The 18847-nt window shown below is 47.2% G+C and overlaps 1 protein-coding gene across 3 annotated transcripts in view; it reads right to left on the bottom strand.

Annotated features, from left to right (window-relative positions):
• PHEX (phosphate regulating endopeptidase X-linked) overlaps positions 1-16134 on the bottom strand; it is a 92281-nt gene extending 76147 nt beyond the window's left edge. Inside the window, exons 1-3 of one of the 3 annotated variants that reach the window (XM_068135833.2) lie at positions 16055-16134; positions 15521-15806; positions 13083-13151 (exon numbers count right to left, since the gene is read on the bottom strand). In XM_068135833.2, the coding sequence (XP_067991934.2) occupies positions 13083-13151; positions 15521-15662 (211 nt within the window). In that variant the 5' untranslated portion in view covers positions 15663-15806; positions 16055-16134. The other 2 variants (XM_078768241.1, XM_068135835.2) reach the window with 2 other exon arrangements.
• Positions 16135-18847: the final 2713 nt, after the last annotated feature.

The raw sequence follows: 18847 nt of genomic DNA, 5'->3' as shown, positions 1-18847 counted from the left end.
CCATTTTTGGAGCTGGTTCTCCCGGTGCTGTGATTTATTCAAAGAACCAAATCTTGCAAGAATTAAGATATGATTTGTCGACATTAGAAATACTTTAATATATGTAACGATTTTGTAACGATCATCCTGCAAAAGGTCTGCTCGTTCTTTTTCCTTTGAGTCGTAAATTCCTGTTGAATTCTCATTAAAATGCGGAATTAAGTACGCTGTGTGATGATGGAGATCCTTGATGACGAATCAGGAATAGGGAATGAGCAAACAAATATCACGGATGCTGCGGCTAGAGCAGTGGAAGCGATTTTTGAATTGTTCAATGATTATTCGATATTGTTATGACTTTTTGTCAATAGGTATACTAAGTGGCCATGAGGTAGCCTGTTGCTATGTACAGTTTTATTCTATTGTTGATTATACCACATAGCTGTGGTGATAAAGGAAATGTTCGTTTAAATAGATGATTATGATAGGACCATGACTATAAAATCATGATGATTATTATGAATGATATCATAGGGTTCAAATGCAGAATGATTGCATGAACTTGGGAAAGAACTTTCAAGCCCTATGGGATAAATTGGGTATTACAAGCGATGGAGTTTCAAAATTTAGCATGATTGAAGGAATTTGACAGTCCCATTACAGGAGTTTTACGAAATTTATATTGCCAAGAGATTTTGGGTACTATTAAAAGGAAAATGATGAGATATTTTTCCTAAAGAACTTTAATATCTGGCATCCATTTTGGCTGTCTCACGAATGAAGGATGAGTTGCCTTTAGTGGTTGCAAAGAAAAATTTGTGGAGACCAGGCAAAATGGGAAAATATGTCAGATATGACCCTAGGACAGGACGGCGATTCATCAATTGACATGAGGTACGAATCCGAGGTGACGACCGATGAAATTCGATCTCAGTCAATGGATGGACCTGTCCTGACATCATTGGGGAAAGGGCTTATGCAAGGAGTCATTCAAAATGATTAATTTGATTTATTGATGAATATTGATGAATTAATTGAAATTGAATAATTGATTGAATTGTTAATTGATTGAATCTAATTGATTGAATTTAATTGCATAAATTGAACTGAATAAATTGAATTGAATATATTGATTGTTTGATTGATGAAAATGCGGTCTCAAGAAAGAAGCTTTGATATCTTTGCGAGATATTATCAATGTGGAGACAACCTGGGAAAATTGAGCAAGGTGGTGAGTTTATATACAGATATATATGTGCGGTTACCATTGTGTGATTTCCCCGTCAAACAGAGCGGACACCTGAGGATTCACCCACTTCATACTGACCCTCCGGCTCATCTGCAAATACTGATCTGTGAGATTGGATTGTGCAAAAGCCACAGCTGAGGGAGATTCTCTGGAAATCACCGTGCGAACAGGTGGAGAGATCCTTCCTGGAGGTACGAGTGAAGCTTTAGAGGAACCTGGAACAAGCTACAACACATCCAACGCTACTTTGATAAAAGGCAGAATGGGAAATGGAGCCTGCAAGAATACACAAGGACAACCAGAGATTCCACAAAAAGGTACTTGTACACATCATATGTACGACCGTTATGGTGCCGAAGCTATAAGGCAGGTCGAGAATTGGTATTTGTGGACAAAGGGACATGATGAGGAGTTTCCAAGAGATGGTACATTTGAGCGAAGTCGATTGGAAAGATTGGAACAAAGATTGAAAGCCAGGAAGAGACAGAATCTAACGGTAGACTGGCTTGCATTCCATCTTTGGGATGGTGAATCCAGACAACGGGAACAGCAAGAACGGATAACGGAACTAGAACTTAAAATAAAAAGGATACAGGATACAGTGGAGGAGACAAATGCACAACTGCCCTCGAAATTAGGAATGAAAGTCACAGTTGTCCCATCTGATTTCCAGTTGTCTCCCCAAAAAGGACGGTACAGAGAATTTTTTCGTGTTTCAGGAGATAACGAGAGATTGCAGTGGCAACTCAGGGATGTAGAGATGCAGCCCAGCAATACAAGTGCACAGGCGCACAGATCAGACAACGACAGAAACCGGTGTTTCGAGTGTGGAAAGATGGGACATTGGAGAAGAAGATGTCCGTATGTCAACAGGAAGACAAGGTCATGGGGCAAACCAAGATCAAGGGTACCAGTGCTTACCGGTACCTCAGACAATGATTAGGCCTTCATTGCTGCAAATCCCAAATGATGATTGGCCTCAACAGATTCGATTACTGGACAAACATGAACAACTGTCAATGATTCTTGTGTCTGAAAAGTTTTCAGAGCAAGAATGATTCATTTTTCTTTTTGCTTGTTAACAAATTAATAATTAATTGATAAAATGCCAAAATTGGATCTTCTATTTTGGGCACAGCAATTTTAAATTTACAAAGTTTGGAACAATTGCGTTGCAATTGTTGGCAAACCAAGTAACAAGAGTCACATGATGATCAGGTGGGAATTTCGGACTATTGTTCCGCACGATTGATAGGTCAATGGTCGACTGACATGCAAATGGGTGTGTAGTCAAAATTTGGATAGATTATTGTGAAGGCAGAAAGGGTAATTTCAATATGACATCATAAGGGTTTTCTAAGAATGGACTTCTGGTTTATTTGTCTATAAGCATTTTGAATTTGATTGACAAATTTTATGAAATTGAAATAAAATTGACACCCATCTGATCTGTAAATAATGGTTCCAACGCAAACAAATATGCATAATGCATGTGTGTGTGTGTTTTTGTGTATCAATCTTACAAGATTGTTGACACCGACAGTGTGCCTGTCTGGAAATGGATAGTTATATGTGGATGGGATTGGGATATGTGGATGGGATTGAATATCCAGAGAATCCGTAAAATAAAATAGAAATATAATTTGATTATGAACATTATCTCTTTTGTCAAGGGAAATGGAATATAAAAAAAAATTTGATGTGCTGGGTTATGAGCAGCCATTAATTAATAGTAAAATTGTGAGTAATTTTGGGATTCCATTTTTGATAGAATGTATATGAGAATAACATCTATTTATGGATATGAGCTTCATAAAAGGAAATGAGGAAGTACAAAATCATCCAAATTTGGGAGAGGTCTTACACTGACTTCCCAGAATACTCTGCTCATGGATTTTATATATATAAACTTGAATTTTATCAGCATATAAATTGTGCTGTATGTATGGATGTGTTTTAGGCATAGATGATATGGGAAAAGAGTAAAGAAAATTTTGCTGGTTTGAACTATTGTGGGTTTTTCAGTTCTGGAGTTTAAACAAAGTCACTGGTTAACAGATGAGAAAGGATAGTAAATAAATTATTCTCTGCTGGGCAAATTAAGTACGATATTACTAAGACTTATGAGAGCTATTGTTCCGCCTTACAGCAGTGGAAAATTATTGGAAAAAATTAGATCCAACATAATGAATCTATAAAAGAATGTGATAGGGATAATATCCTCAATTTGTACTAATTATTTGATTGTGGGTAAAGGAATTAAGTCATCGTAGTGGATTGTTAACAGCAGCCTGAAAATGTCCTGAGAGTGTGCATCCATGTAATCAGAAATCCCAGATTTGTTTTTACAAACAACATTTTGGTAGAGGTCTTGTGTGGAACACTTCCTTGGTAGATAAAAACGGTACTGCATGCTGGCAGCCACTTTTGCGGCCAGTTAGGCCAAACAAATTGGGAGGAAATTGTAGTTAAATACGTAAGTTACACATGGCTATTTGTAAAAAAGGAAATTTGTTGAGATGGGAAACATTTTTTCGAAGGTTTATTAAGGTGTTATAATATGACATGTGGCAAGGCAAACTATTGGATGGGAAAATTAGATCTGGCTATAGAATAAATTTATTGACCCCTTGAAGTTAATCCTTCGAATCATTGTTTCACTGGCATTTTTGTTCAAATTGGAAATAGTTTGGTAGAGCTTTGGTTAAAACCTTTGGTTGCGGTATCTTGGAACGAATTGATAAACCATAGGAGATTGATAAGAATAGAAACAAATATGGACCCAAAATAGAAAGTTGGATTCATGCCTCTCATTGCAAGCAAGCACATGGGGCTAAGGTGGACGATCCCACAGAAAATGAGGCTGCACCTAGCAGCCCAGCAGAACATTCAGTGGTAGAAAAATGATAGTCATGATTTACAGTCATTTGAATTACATTTTAACACCCCTTGCATTGATAAACATTACATTTTCAACATGTGATATTCCTACTTGGAATAGTGACATTTATTTGCCTACATGACATACAATTACCTGCTGATATTAATACAGCATGAGTGAAAAAATGTATCACAACTACACTCATGATCAGGGGATTGAGTTCAACCCCGGGAGATAGGGGGATCAGGGTAAGACAAATAATCTGATTATGTTACATATTAAGGGATTTTCTTTATTTACCTTTTAGGAAGCTTGTTAGTTTGGTATATAATGTTAAATGTCATCGACATATAACTATGTCATAGATATGAATATATACAAGGAGTAGCAGACTTGTTTGTTGGTTTAGTAGTTATATTGGCAATTGTTTTAGTGGTGGCTTGCTTGAAAGCCTTAGTGACGGTGTGTTTGAATAAGGTAACCAACAACACGATGATAACGCATGAAGTGACAAATGAGGAAAGAAATGTGGAACCAGAAAAGGAAGACTTTTATGGCGACATAAATACTGAGATTAAAAGACTAAATCAAGTGATGTTGCAAATGAATACAGTAGAATTAAGATAATGGCATAACGACAATGTTATGAGTTGTGTCAATTACAATATCAATGAACTCATATCACCACGAGTGACACACTGTTAGGAAAAAAAAAAAAAAAAAAAGAGGGAAAAGAAAAAGTGGAGAGGAATTATGGTAATAATACATTATGCTTAATTTGTTGGTTTGGGAAAATTGTTGTTGGGAATTAGGTATTCCCGTGTGTGATTGTAATCATATACAATGCTATTCTTAGTTTAGTAATAAAATACATACCTGATTGAATATTATTTGTGTGACGCATATAAATGAATATAACTTTTTGTGTTAAGGAAAAACAACAAATTGTTGAATGTGAAACTGTCGGAAGATATACATGATTATGCTGATTTCATGGTAAGATGTACCCTATCTGATTCAGTGTGTGCGGAAAGCAGATTCAGATATGACTGAGCATAAGGATAAGACGAGATCACATTTTGGAGGGATTGCTAACGGAATTGGGAAGAAGAAAGAAAGAAAATTTGTGGCTAAAAAATGAAGTTAATCGTGGCATACACCCTCTTTCTCAAAGAATGATGAAGACATTCTCCCGTGTAACTTGGAGATGAATGCTTACCTTCACCAAGGAAATTTATGTGACCATTTGCCTGGATCACACTGCAACATATGAAAGAAAGGCGATCACTTACTCTTGTTCGAAGACTTCGAACATTCACCACATCAGAAGTTGCAGGACAACGACATTTTACCTGCAACCTCTGTGAAATGCGGGGACATATGTTATTACTTCACCAACGTCCGGGGAACCAGCATGGAGCTGCAAAAAACGGCTGTGCCCTTGTCACAACAGCTGTGCACGATTCTGCTGGATTGCTCCTGGTAAGGACCATGAATGACCTGAACACCATGGTCCCAACATCATTGTGGATGCATCCGGCATCCCTGTTCCACATCTTGCTGGCCAATCAATGTCACACCAATACTTGCTGCCCACTCACAATAAGGGAGGAGGCAAGTCAACTACAACTGGGTGAAGGCCTTGTTCAGGAATTACTATGGTTTACAGCAAAAAGTGGCAAGAATGCTACAAGGAGAGCAGGGTCAGTCTATGACTCCGCAATGTTACCACAACAGCGAAATCCTACACGAAGTAGTGCAGGAGCTATGAAGACATTAGGAGAAAATGTTTCATACCTGGATTCAAACACAAGTGATCAGCCCTTCCTTTCAAACAAAGTCAACATTTGTGTGGAGGCAAACGTTTTTGCCAGATGGTGCAGATGCTTTACAAAACTTGAAAATGAAGTGAAATTGTTGTATCTTGGTGATGGTGAAGTGTTGTTTTGAAAATATATTTGTGATGCAAATGCAATAGATTGAACAATATGGAAGGAGTCAATGACCAACGAAATGTTTTGTGATTCTTGCAGGATGACGGTGTATGCCTAAGGGAATTTGATTACCAAAGTTATGATTATTTACTTATACTTGTAATGATGTTTACTTGTAGTGATTGATTGTTTACTTATATTGATGTTTAGATTAATGGTTAATATAAACAAAAACAAAAAGATGAGGGAATTGTGGAAGTGTAATTCAGTGTAACTTATTAATTGGCACTGGTAACTTATTGGTTTGACCTAGTAACAAAGCAGATGCATTTTACATGCAAACTCTGTGGGGGACGGGTTTGTAAATGAGTTAGGAATGTGCACGAACATGATGGTCTCTTGAAACACCTGGTCACAGCCCCAGGCTGGAGCACCCCCCTATTGTTTGATAAAAGGAACTCACAGCAGGGGGGGGCTAGCTGGCGCCAGGAAGGCGACCGGTGACGTCGGCGGAGAGGAGATTACGAGTTCAGCGGACAGAGGATTAAGTCGAGTTGGTCCATATAAGCGGGAGCTGCGGCTGGAGTCGAGAGGACTTGCTGCGAGGAGCTCTGACGAACGGGACCATGGCGGAGGAACATCAGCCGAACGAAAAGGACCATGGAAAAGAGTTAATCTCAGCCATTGAATAATGCGGTATTATTTGGTAAATGGAATCAAGTGAATAACCAGTTAATAAAGTTGTGACCTTTTGTAAAACCTGTTTCCGACCATTGGCGTCTTGAGTCTCACCCTCCACTTCCGCGACACCATGCTCCTCGTACCTTTCCTTACACACCCAGGTACCCTCATTCCACTCACAGCCTTGGTCACACACCTGACCACCGAACACTTTGGCACACATTCGTTGGTCGCACACCTCACCAACACACCTCTTCGCGCCCCCTCCTCGGTCACCTCCTCTGTGACCATCACAGGTGTGCTCTCACTCGCACACCCAACCACGTGCCTCACTACCAATTCCAGCATGCATTCCCACTCACGCTCTACCATTCCAGGTGTGCTTCCTTTCTCACCTGTCACAACCAACTCACGCTCCGTGTCACTCTTACTACTCTCACCTCCACTCTTGACAGCGCACTCACCCTTACTCTCGACAGCGCACTCTTTCCCCATGCACCTGTCCGTCACACACCTCTCTCGCGCACACTCCTGCGCACACTCTCCCGTCACACCCTCTGTAACACTTACCACACCGCGCTTCCATGTGCTCCCTCGCACACGCGCTACGACCGACTCACTCTCGCCAGCACCCTCACTCCTTGGCACGCACTTTTTCCTCACACACCCCAGAGTCGGACTTTCTCGCACACCTCCTTTTTCGCACACCAGACCTGTCGCACACTTCACCAATGGCCTCTCACGAACACCCGGGTCCATCTCGACCCCCAAGCTTCTTAAATCCCCTGGCGCATCATACGCACGACCATATTGGTCACCACTTACACCGGGTCCTCTTCCTCTTCGCTTCTCCTCAATCACCTGCGAATCCCTCATCCGGTTAATGAGCACATCATCACGATCCGAACACAGACTTCGGACCAATGCTTTTACCTCCTCTTTTATCTTTTTCTTATCCTCTCTCCGTCGCTTCTTAATTTCGCTCACCCCTTCTTCCACTTCTTCTAATTTCTGCTTCACCTCTTTTATGTCCCGGTACGTCTCCTCAAGCTCATCCTCTAAGGCTACCTTGACCGTTTCCATGTGCGTCCTCACCTGCCGGTCCTTCGTCTCCATTACCTCTATCACCTCGTCCAACCTCGTTGTCAGTCCCTCACGTACCATCTGACATTCCCTCTTCGTCGCTACCAAGTCATTTTTTAGGTCATTTTGTGTCGCTTTTAACCCTCCTATTACCGCTGTGTTCTTCTTTACCTGGTCCGTTAGTTCTTTTTGTCCCTCCGTCAGTTGTTCTACTTCCTGCGTCAGGTCCTCTATGCCCCCTTGTAACTTTACAGTCCCCTTTCTCACCTCCTTCTCCATGTGCTCCTTACAGTGCCTCACCTCCTCTCGCACTCCTCCGACCTCCTCACTCACACCTCCTCTGATCTCCTCTCCCATCACTTGCATCTCCTGCCCAGATGCCACCCTCATCTGCTCCATTTCCTCCCTGTGAGCATCCAGTTTGGTCTCTACCCCCATTCTGACCCCCTCTATCTGCTGCCCCATTTGTTTAACTTCCCTTTCCGCTTGGTCCCTCATGTCCCTCAATTTGCCTTCCATCCTGTTTTCTAACCCCTCTAACCCATTTTTCACTCCCTCTATCTGATTCTCCTGGGCAGCCATTCTATTTTCTACCCCCATTAACCCATGTTTCACCCCTTCTATCCCATTGTCTAACCCCTCTAATTTCTTGTCTAATCCCTCACCGGTACCCCTCGCTTCGTCCCTCATTACCCCCATTTGGTTTCCCATTACCCCCATTTGGCCCTCTAATCGCTCACTATCAGCCCTCAATTCGTCCCTCATTACCCCCATACTGTTTTTCAAACCTCCAATTTGGTCTCCCATTTGTTCCATAAGGGCCCTCATTTGCAGGAGGAAAAGGTTCGAATCCACCAGCGGCGCTACCACGGTCGCGGGCGTGGTCGCCGTGGCCATGTGCGAGGCGCCATTTCGTGCGTCTGCTACCCTCACTGCTTTGCTCTCCTCATGTCCCTCAATTTGGTCCTGGATCGACCCTGCCTCACTCTCGTCTACCGGAACCCAGCCGTCTTGGTCTGCCATAGCGCGACTTTCAAAATTCGGGTTTTTATTTTCGTAAAACAAAATCAAATTTCGCCGTTATAATTTCGAGCGCGTGAAACGCGCTCCGGATCGAATTCCACTTCCCGACACCAAAATGTTACCCTAATGGTACAATTGGTGTTCCAAAATTTGGGCCTAACTGAATTTAGTCCCAGGTCCGAATCCCACTCCTCGACACCAAATGTTACAGACGCGGTTGTGGATGTTGGTTTACCGAGCGGTTTGGTATGACCGCGTCTGCACAGTTTACCCGATTATACTCGAACGTTGGCCGAGTCGCGCTACGCTAAATCAATTGAGGAAAGGACACAACGGCTGGGTTAAAATGACACGACACCAGGGGTACAGTTCTCAAGACCTCTGGAGGAGGTTATAATATTTCGGAACGTTGAGATTACAGGGATGAGAGGTACAGCATAGGAAGGTAGGCACTTAATCACGGTCTTATAGTAACCCCGACAGACGACAGATAAACAGGACAAGACTGACTCACACCGGGATTGATGGCAAGGAAGGGCAGGTAGTCGAGGCTCAAGGTGCACCTTGGCTCAGGGGCAGAATCGACCCGGTCCGGTCCAGAGATGCGGGAGGTCTCTCAGCGCTCGGAGGTGGCGTCTGGTTCTCCTCACTTCAAGCTCGGGGCGCATCTGACGTCACGTCCGGTAAGTGGCTGCGTATATCCGGCGGGGAGTGACACGCCCTCGGCTCGTTAGCTCCGCCCCAGATGGAATCGGCCCGTTGCTTCTCATTGGGTGCGGGGGGTTACCGGGCTCCGCCCTTGACGAGGGGCCGACAGTCAGCCCCTTCGTGGTAACCCCGTCGGCGCACATGGGCAATGGCGGCTAACCGAGCCGGAGTGAGGACGCACACTCCCCGCGCGCTGTTGTTGTAGTTGTTGTTGTTGTTGTTTCATGGGGAAGATGGGAGGAGGTATGGGGAGGTCCTAAACTCACTACTGGTGCCATACAATCACATTCTGGTGCAACGAAGAGTCAGAATTAATGGAAACGAGTCCTTAACTGACATAGACTAAGAATAACTCGCAAGATGTCCGAAAGTTGTCTACGTGAGATGCGGTGGACCTGGGCACGACATTTAATGGGGGAAAAAGGGGAAGGTCGGTTCTACAGAGTGTTGTTTACAGACAATGGGACTAGGGAATGGGGGATTGGGGATAGTTGGGGAGTATTGGGGAAATAGGGGAATATTTACAAGCGGATATGGAGGCCAAATCCCATATCCGCAACAATATATATATATATATATATATATATATATATATGTGTGTGTGTGTGTGTGTGTGTGTGTGTGTGTGTGTGTGTGTGTGTGTGTGTGTGTGTGTGTGTGTGTGTGTGTGTGTGTGTATATATTGTCGTGTCGCCGGTGATTAAGACAACGGGTGGCAGATAGTTGAACAGTTTGCTTTAACTCCGAGGCGATCAAGCCGAAACTGGCGGATGGTCCTTCGCGCACGAGGGAGGGGACCAAAGTTCTTACCTTTTCGGACGGCCACCACATGGGTTTATTCCTCGAACCCACAAACACATAAACGAGACAAGGAAAATCAACAACACAACAAATGAGATGCAACAAATAATGGTTTAATGAAATAAAGCACGGAAATAAAATGAATGGTGAGGTAAATCGATAATCATAACTTGAGATCTCCACTCAGACACGAAAACACAGAGGGATGATTAAAGCAAATAAAAAGAAAATCCTCCCTTTTATTTGCCGGGACTCGGCTCTGGTCTCGACGAAGTCGTTGAATAACGTCGGCAGTCCGATGTGGCCCGCAGCCTTCGCGTGGGAAATGCACAAGTTGGTACGAAGTTCCTCCTCACTGCCACAAACTGCCTCACTGCCACCTCACTGCCACAAACATGAGGCAATTCATGCGGCTGGCCCTGCCTCGCTCTCCAATCCCTCCGAAACGCAACGTGGCCCCAGCTCCCACGAGAAACACCACAGTTCACCAATATCCCTTCCTTCACGGTGAGAGAGTTCCCAAAGCTCCGCAGAGTTCTCTTCATGAGCCACCCGAGAGGCAAAGGCCAAAGCGTGATCGCCCAATCCAACCGCCAGCAACAGAGAGAGAGAGACAGAGAGAGAGAGAGACACACAGATGATTCTTCTTCTCTCAAACCTTTGCTATGACGTCACGCCAACCAATCGCCGAGTTCCACCCAATCGCTCGATGGTCAGGCACGACGAATGATGAAGCTCGGGGCATGATCTGCCGGCCACGATAGTTTCCACGCCCCTCTTCCCACTCTGGGGGTGTGGCCTTGTTCATTAGTTGGTTGGTGTTGCGGGGTTAGATGCCTGTCAGTTACTAACCTTTAGAGGCGGGGTTTAATTGTCTGATCGGGAATGTTCGGCGCAATGTCAGTTGATGTGGTCAATGGAGCTGATTGCATGGCTGGCCGAGTGAATGTAAAAAAACGTAAGGGAAAAATCACAGGAGGAAATTACACACTGGGAATTATCCTTAAGCCCTATTAAACTAACACAAAACCACCCTCCGTATGGTGACACATAAACACTCTTAAGCTCACAGTTTCCCTGCTTATGTACATCAAAATCTCTCCTACGCGTCCACGGTCCATGCTAATACTACACGATCCTATCTCCACTATGGTATCTCATCCCTACCCCCACAAATGTAACAATATATATATATATATATATATATATATATATATATATATATATATATATATATACATATATATATATACAGGGTAAATCAAAAGTAGCGCCTGCGCCCGATTTCTGTTTTTTCGGCTGTTAGATTCTTTCTGGGATGTCATGTTGTTAATAATTGTCTTGCAAATTATTAATTTTCTTAATTTATTTATTTTTGTTTTTGTTTTGCAGGTTATTGCTGAGAGTTTGGAAAGTTACTGAATATATAAACAGAAATTGGGCGCTACTTTTGACTTACCCTGTATATATATATATATAGATATATATATATATAATTATATAAAGATATAGATATATATATACATGAACAATCTCAACAAATCCTTTCTGTTCACCATGTTAGACAAGGAAAAGTACCCGTTACCCGTCCCCAGTGACAAGAGAAGTTTAATTCATCAATTTAAATAATTTCAAGGATTTTGAAAGGGTTAATTGTGTTGAGCTCTTGGTTTCATTCAGAGTGAAACTTCTGAGCTACTTATACTGCTCACCACCAAATGCTGGTGCAACATTGGGCGACGGAGGTTGGATTTGTCAAAAAGAGGGCGAAAATATCGCTATTTAAAATTGTTGTTTTTCCATGAAGTTCTGTATTAAATCTACTTTATTTCAGACGTTTATGTTGATTTTAAAGATTACTGGAAGGGACAAGAAAGTGACCGACTATATTGCATGAAGAAAAGTTCAATGAAAATGCAAAATAACCAATCGGCAGCTTTTCAAACGCAGAGCAGGATGCTTTTTGTTTAGGTAAGTCTGTCTTCTACCGACTCCTCTCCGGCCTTGCTCCCCCAGCTCTCTCTGTGCTCTGTCCCCCAAATATTCCTACAGGTCGCACAAGATCTGCCAGCAACCCTCTGATGGTTAAACTGCCGAAATCTCGGCTCTCTGCTCACCTTCACTTTTTCATTCCTCTTTTCTCCCGCCTGTGGAACAAACTCCCACACTCCCTTCAATCCCTCTCCTCCCTCCAGGTCTTTAAAACAGCTGTTCACCACCATCTCTTATCTTCCCCCATCCATAACCTTGATCTTTTCTACCCCCACTAATTCACCCCAGATCCACCTTGTTTGAAATTCCAACTTCTTTCCTGGAAATCCTGGCAGTGTCCATATGTTTATACCTCTCCCACCCCCCCCCCCCCCCTTCACATGCCTCCCCCCCTTCACATGCCTCCCCCCCAAAGCCCTCTCCCTCCCACAGATCTCTCGATGTCTCCATGTCTCTCGGTCCCTGCTCTCAAATGTTGTGTTTGTGTCCTTCCCCCTCTCTCCCCATCTTGTCTACCGCTCCCGATGTTATTTGTTTTATGTGTCTGTTTGTCTTTCTGTGTGATTAATGTTCGCTCTTTCACGAGCCTCGATCTTGTATACAAAAAAAAAAAAAAAAAAAAAAAAAGTGTCCTTGGGTAAAAACAACATTCAAGACTCTCGGTTTTTACTGGGGAGCTCTTGGTTACACCTGAGACTTGTTTAGTCATTTGGTATAGTTCGTACATCACTTCAATGGTGAGTCGTCTTACCTGCTTCCACACAGGCCGCTGTAAGGCAAACTCCAGGTGGCCCAACACCTCGAATGTTCCCGCGCAGGGCTGCAAAGGTACTCTCGGTTGACTCCCAGATACAATTTGCCAATTGTTGTTTAAGCCATTCTGATACTTCCTTAATACAAAGTTAGAAGCAAAAACTCATGTTTACTAACGAAAGTGAAGGGCAGAGAAGAAGAAGAAGAAGAAGAAAAGACAAAGAAAAGGAGAAAATATGGATGAATTTCAGAGGGAATGAGAGTGGAGCGAGATGACCAAAATGGGGAATGCAAACCAAAATGTATGAATGGGGATATTGTTAGTGGGAAATTTGTTGCTTCAATATGAAATTGTGTTTATAATTACAGGTTTATAATGCAGGGAAAAGAAAGCAATCACAGAAACGGGCAGCACACAGTTTGATATGTCGGGTCATGGTCGCTATTTCAAAGTAATTAGTTGACACAAAATAATACAATTGCAAGATGGATGAGGAGTGGATGTTGAAACGAGTAAGGGAGGTGTGACGCACACAGTGAATGGGGTGTGGGGTGTGCACGCACTGAGGGGTGCGGGCACATGTGCAGTGAGAGGATCAGGCACGTGCACAGCGACAGGTGTCAGGAGAGTGTGCAGTAAGAGGTGTGGGTACATGTGCAGTGAGGGGATCAGGCGCGTGCACAGCGAGAGAGGTTAGGAGAGTGTGCACTGAGGGGTGTGAGCACATGTGCAGTGAGGGGATCAGGAGAGTGTGCACTGAGGTGTGCGGGCACATGTGCAGTGAGGGGATCAGGAGAGTGTGCACTGATGGGTGCGGACACATGTGCAGTGAGGGGATCAGGAGAGTGTGCACTGAGGGGTGTGTGCACGTGCAGTGAGGGGATCAGGAGACTGTGCACTGAGGGGTGCGGACACATGTGCAGTGAGGGGATCAGGAGAGTGTGCACTGAGGGGTGTGAGCACATGTGCAGTGAGGGGATCAGGAGAGTGTGCACTGAGGGGTGCGGACACATGTGCAGTGAGGGGATCAGGAGAGTGTGCACTGAGGCGTGTGGGCACATGTGCAGTGAGGGGATCAGGAGAGTGTGCACTGAGGGGTGCGGACACATGTGTAGTGAGGGGATCAGGAGAGTGTGCACTGAGGGGTGTGAGCACATGTGCAGTGAGGGGATCAGGAGAGTGTGCACTGAGGGGTGCGGACACATGTGCAGTGAGGGGATCAGGAGAGTGTGCACTGAGGGGTGTGGGCACGTGCAGTGAGGGGATCAGGAGACTGTGCACTGAGGGGTGCGGACACATGTGCAGTGAGGGGATCAGGAGAGTGTGCACTGAGGGGTGTGAGCACATGTGCAGTGAGGGGATCAGGAGAGTGTGCACTGAGGGGTGCGGACACATGTGCAGTGAGGGGATCAGGAGAGTGTGCACTGAGGGGTGCGGACACATGTGTACTGAGGGGATCAGGAGAGTGTGCACTGAGGGGTGTGGGCACATGTGCAGTGAGGGGATCAGGAGAGTGTGCACTGAGGGGTGTGGGCACATGTGCAGTGAGGAGATCAGGAGAGTGTGTACTGAGGAGTGCGGGCACATGTGCAGTGACGTGAGGAGACGAGGTGCGTGCACAGCGAGAGGGGTCAGGTGATAGTGCAGTGAGGGGACTCCGGGATGCGCGCATTGAGGAGGGTGAGACGCATGCGCCGTGAGGAGGTGGTCGCGCGCAGTGAGGAGGGTGAGACGCGTGCCCCATGAGGAGGTGGTCGGGCGCAGTGATGAGGATGAGACGCGTGCGCCGTGAGGAGGTGGGGAACTTGCGCAGTGAGAAATGGTCGCATGCATGCAGTGAAGCGCTTGCACACTGAGGGGTCGGGCGTGTGTGCAGTAAGGAGTGATCGCTGGGCGCAGTGAGGGGTCGGGCGAGAGCGCAGTGAAGGATTCGGGTGCATGCACAGTGCACAGTGAGGGGTTTTGGGTGCATGCACAGTGAGGAGGGTCAGGCACGTGCACAGTGAGGATGGTTTGGGCGCACACAGTGAGGATGGTTTGGGCGCAAACAGAGGATGGTTTGGGTGCAAAAGGTGAGGAGTCAGGCAGGCCGCAGTGAGGAGGATCGGGTGCATACGCAGATAGGGGTTCGGGTGCGCACACAGTGAGGGGTTTTGGGTGCATGCACAGTGAGGAGGGTCAGGCACGTGCACAGTGAGGATGGTTTGGGCGCACACAGTGAGGATGGTTTGGGCACAAACAGTGAGGATGGTTTGGGTGCAAAAGGTGAGGAGTCAGGCAGGCCGCAGTGAGGAGGATCGGGTGCATACGCAGATAGGGGTTCGGGTGCGCACCCAGTGAGGATGGTTGAGCACGCAGTAAGTGGGGCGCACAGTGAGGGAAGGGGCGCGTGCGATTGGGGGTGCAATGACGAGGGGGGGGGGGGGGATTCTCACCCAATGCAAGCAATACACACAGCACAAAGCTGCAGGCAGCCAAAATTATGGTAACAGCAAAGAGCCCCCTTTCTTGTATTAGTCTCCTCACACGACTTGGTTGCGGAGACTCAACTTCCATCCCTCCTATCATCGCACTCATGTTCTGGAGAAAGTGGTGCAAGATCCTCTCTCACGTCGACAGGAGCTCACTGGTCGTGAACTCGCGTTCATTGGTCTTGTCAATAGAAGTTTCTTCACTTCGTTGTCCAAATCCAAAGTACGGTATATTCAGGTTCTTGCAGTTCTGTTCACAGTACACAATCCAAGTTCACCATAGCCTTTCTTCTTTCTGTAATTCTTTCTCTTTATTTTTTTAAAATCTTAATTATAATTCAGTTTTGAGCCCCTCAGCCCTTGTGATCATAATTTATTTTTTTAGCTCTAGCAAAAGGCTTCTCTCTCACTTTATTGAGCCAGACTAAAGCTCAGCTTTTAGCGCATCCTCCATGCTGATGCCTAATACACAGATAGACACACACACAACTCCCAAACCTGGGCTGTTGACTTCTTGCAGAACTTGGACTGTCCTGTGGCTTCCTCCCACCCAACATCTTTTATCCAACCCACTGAAATCACCCCGACTACAAACTTTGCTCCGTGCTCCTCCTCCTGTTCAAATTAATTCATTCGTTCTCCCTCTCCAATGTCCTCCTCACCCTCCTACTGTCTCTCTCTCTTCCTCACTGTTCCTCTCCCTCCCCCACTGTTTCTCCCCCTACACTGTCTCTCCCCCTCCACTGTCTTTTCCCACTGTCCCTCTCCCTTCCCCACTGCTACCCCCACTGTCTCTCCCCACCCCCACCGTCTCTCCCCCTCCCCATTGTCTCTCCCTCCTCTACTGTCTCTGTCTTCCACATTGTTGCTTTCCCTCTACCTACTGTTCCCCACCCCCCTCACTATCTCTCTCTTCCTCATTGTCCCTCTCCCTCTCCCCATTGTTCCCCACTGTCTCCCCCCACCTACTGTCTCTCTTCCTTACTGTCCCTCTCCCTCTATCTCTCCCCCTCCACTGTATTTCCCCACTGCCATTTCCTCTCCCACGCCCCCTCTGTCTCTCCCACGCTCCCTCTGTCTCTCCCACACCCCCTCTATCTCTCCCACACCCCCTCTGTCTCTCCCACACCCCCACTGTCTCTCCCACACCCCCTCTGTCTCTCCCACACCCCCTCTGTCTCTCCCCCCCCCTACTGTCTCTCTTCCTTACTGTCCCTCTCCCTCTATCTCTCCCCCTCCACTGTATTTCCCCACTGCCATTTCCTCTCCCACGCCCCCTCTGTCTCTCCCACGCTCCCTCTGTCTCTCCCACACACCCTCTATCTCTCCCACACCCCCTCTGTCTCTCCCACACCCCCACTGTCTCTCCCACACCCCCTCTGTCTCTCCCACACCCCCTCTGTCTCTCCCACACCCCCTCTGTCTCTCCCACACCCCCTCTGTCTCTCTCACACCCCCTCTGTCTCTCCCACACCCCTCTGTCTCTCCCACACCCCTCTGTCTCTCTCACACCCCCTCTGTCTCTCCCACACCCCCCCCTATCTCTCCCAGACCCCCTATGTCTCTCCCACACCCCCTCTGTCTCTCCCACACCCCCTCTATCTCTCCCACACTCCCTATGTCTCTCCCACACCCCCTCTGTCTCTCCCCACCCCCTACTGTCTCTCTCTCTCTCTCTTCGTTACTGTCCCTCTACCTCTGTCTCTCCCCCTCCACTGTCTCTCCCCCTCCACTGTCTCTCCTCCTCCACTGTCTCTCCACCTCCACTGTCTCTCCCCCTCCACTATCTCTCCTCCTCCACTATCTCTCCTCCTCCACTGTCTCTCCTCCTCCACTGTCTCTCCTCCTCCACTGTCTCTCCTCCTCCACTGTCTCTCCTCCTCCACTGTCTCTCCTCCTCCACTGTCTCTCCTCCTCCACTGTCTCTCCCCCTCCACTGTCTCTCCCCCTCCACTGTCTCTCCCCCTCCACTGTCTCTCTTCCTCCACTGTCTCTCCTCCTCCACTGTCTCTCCTCCTCCACTGTCTCTCCCCCTCCACTGTCTCTCCCCCTCCACTATCTCTCCTCCTCCACTGTCTCTCCTCCTCCACTGTCTCTCCTCCTCCACTGTCTCTCCTCCTCCACTGTCTCTCCCCATCCACTGTCTCTCCCCCTCCACTGTCTCTCCCTCTCCACTGTCTCTCCCCCTCCACTGTCTCTCCTCCTCCACTGTCTCTCCTCCTCCACTGTCTCTCCTCCTCCACTGTCTCTCCCCCTCCACTGTCTCTCCCCACTGCCATTTCCTTTCCCCCACACACAGTGTCTCTCCTCCTCCACTCCTCCTTGTATTTTAGGGAGTTCTCTCTGAATATTTCTTAAATTGTTTCATAGAAATGTAGATGTAGAAAAAGACTGAATTGATATAACTGATTGATATAACTGAAGGAAAAAATAACTGTTATAATGAATATCATTATTCTAAAGCGCGGCGTTACGCGCGCTGCTTGTGAGCAAGGAGGAAGCGGACAAGCGGTAACATATGAACGTCTTTATTGTAAGACTACACTGTAACACTGAACTCTTCCGGGCTGGTCGACCGGTGTATATCCTGAGGCCACGCCTACCCCTCGGGCGTGGCCACCGCCCACTTGGTGCGTGGAATGATGTCACCACGCCAGTGGGCTTTTGTGTCCGCCACACGCGCCCCCCCAGAATTCCCCCGCACCTGGAGGGCCAGTTTGCGGGGCAGACGAATGACCCGGCCGAAGCGCCCCCTGGCGATCGGCGGCGTCTGGGGTGCAGGGATACCAGGTGGGATGCCGCTGGCTGCCCCTGGGATGGGTGCAGGACCGGGGGGCGCCGTGGCGGCGGGGCTGGGCGGTGCCGGGGTTCCGCCCGCAGGAGGGCGGCCCCGACGTGGGGGTCGGGCCACTGGCGGTGGATGGTCCACATCGAGGTGGGCCGGCTTGAGGCGGTCTACCGAAACGCGGTCAGGAGTACCGCCGATGTCCAGGGTGAAGTGCTTCGCCCCGGTCTCCAGCACGCGGAAAGGCCCGTCGTACGGGGGCCGCAGTGGTGTCCGATGGGCATCGTGGCGGACGAAGACGTACTCCGCCGTGCGAAGCTCCGGGGCGACGTGCGTCGGTGGGTGCCCGTGGCATGCCGTTGGCACCGGGGCGAACCTCTGGGCGGTCTCTTGCAGAGCGGAGCGCTGCTGTGCCGCGGACCATGGTGCCGTGGAGTCGGGGAGGAACTCGCCCGGCACCCGCAGCGGTTGCCCGAAGACCAACTCCGCCGCGGCTGCGCGCAGGT

Source organism: Myxine glutinosa, chromosome 14 (genome assembly GCF_964187855.1).
Source record: "Myxine glutinosa chromosome 14, kmMyxGlut1.1, whole genome shotgun sequence".
Classification (NCBI taxonomy): Eukaryota; Metazoa; Chordata; class Myxini; order Myxiniformes; family Myxinidae; genus Myxine; species Myxine glutinosa.
This window is presented reverse-complemented; position numbering and strand designations above follow the sequence as displayed.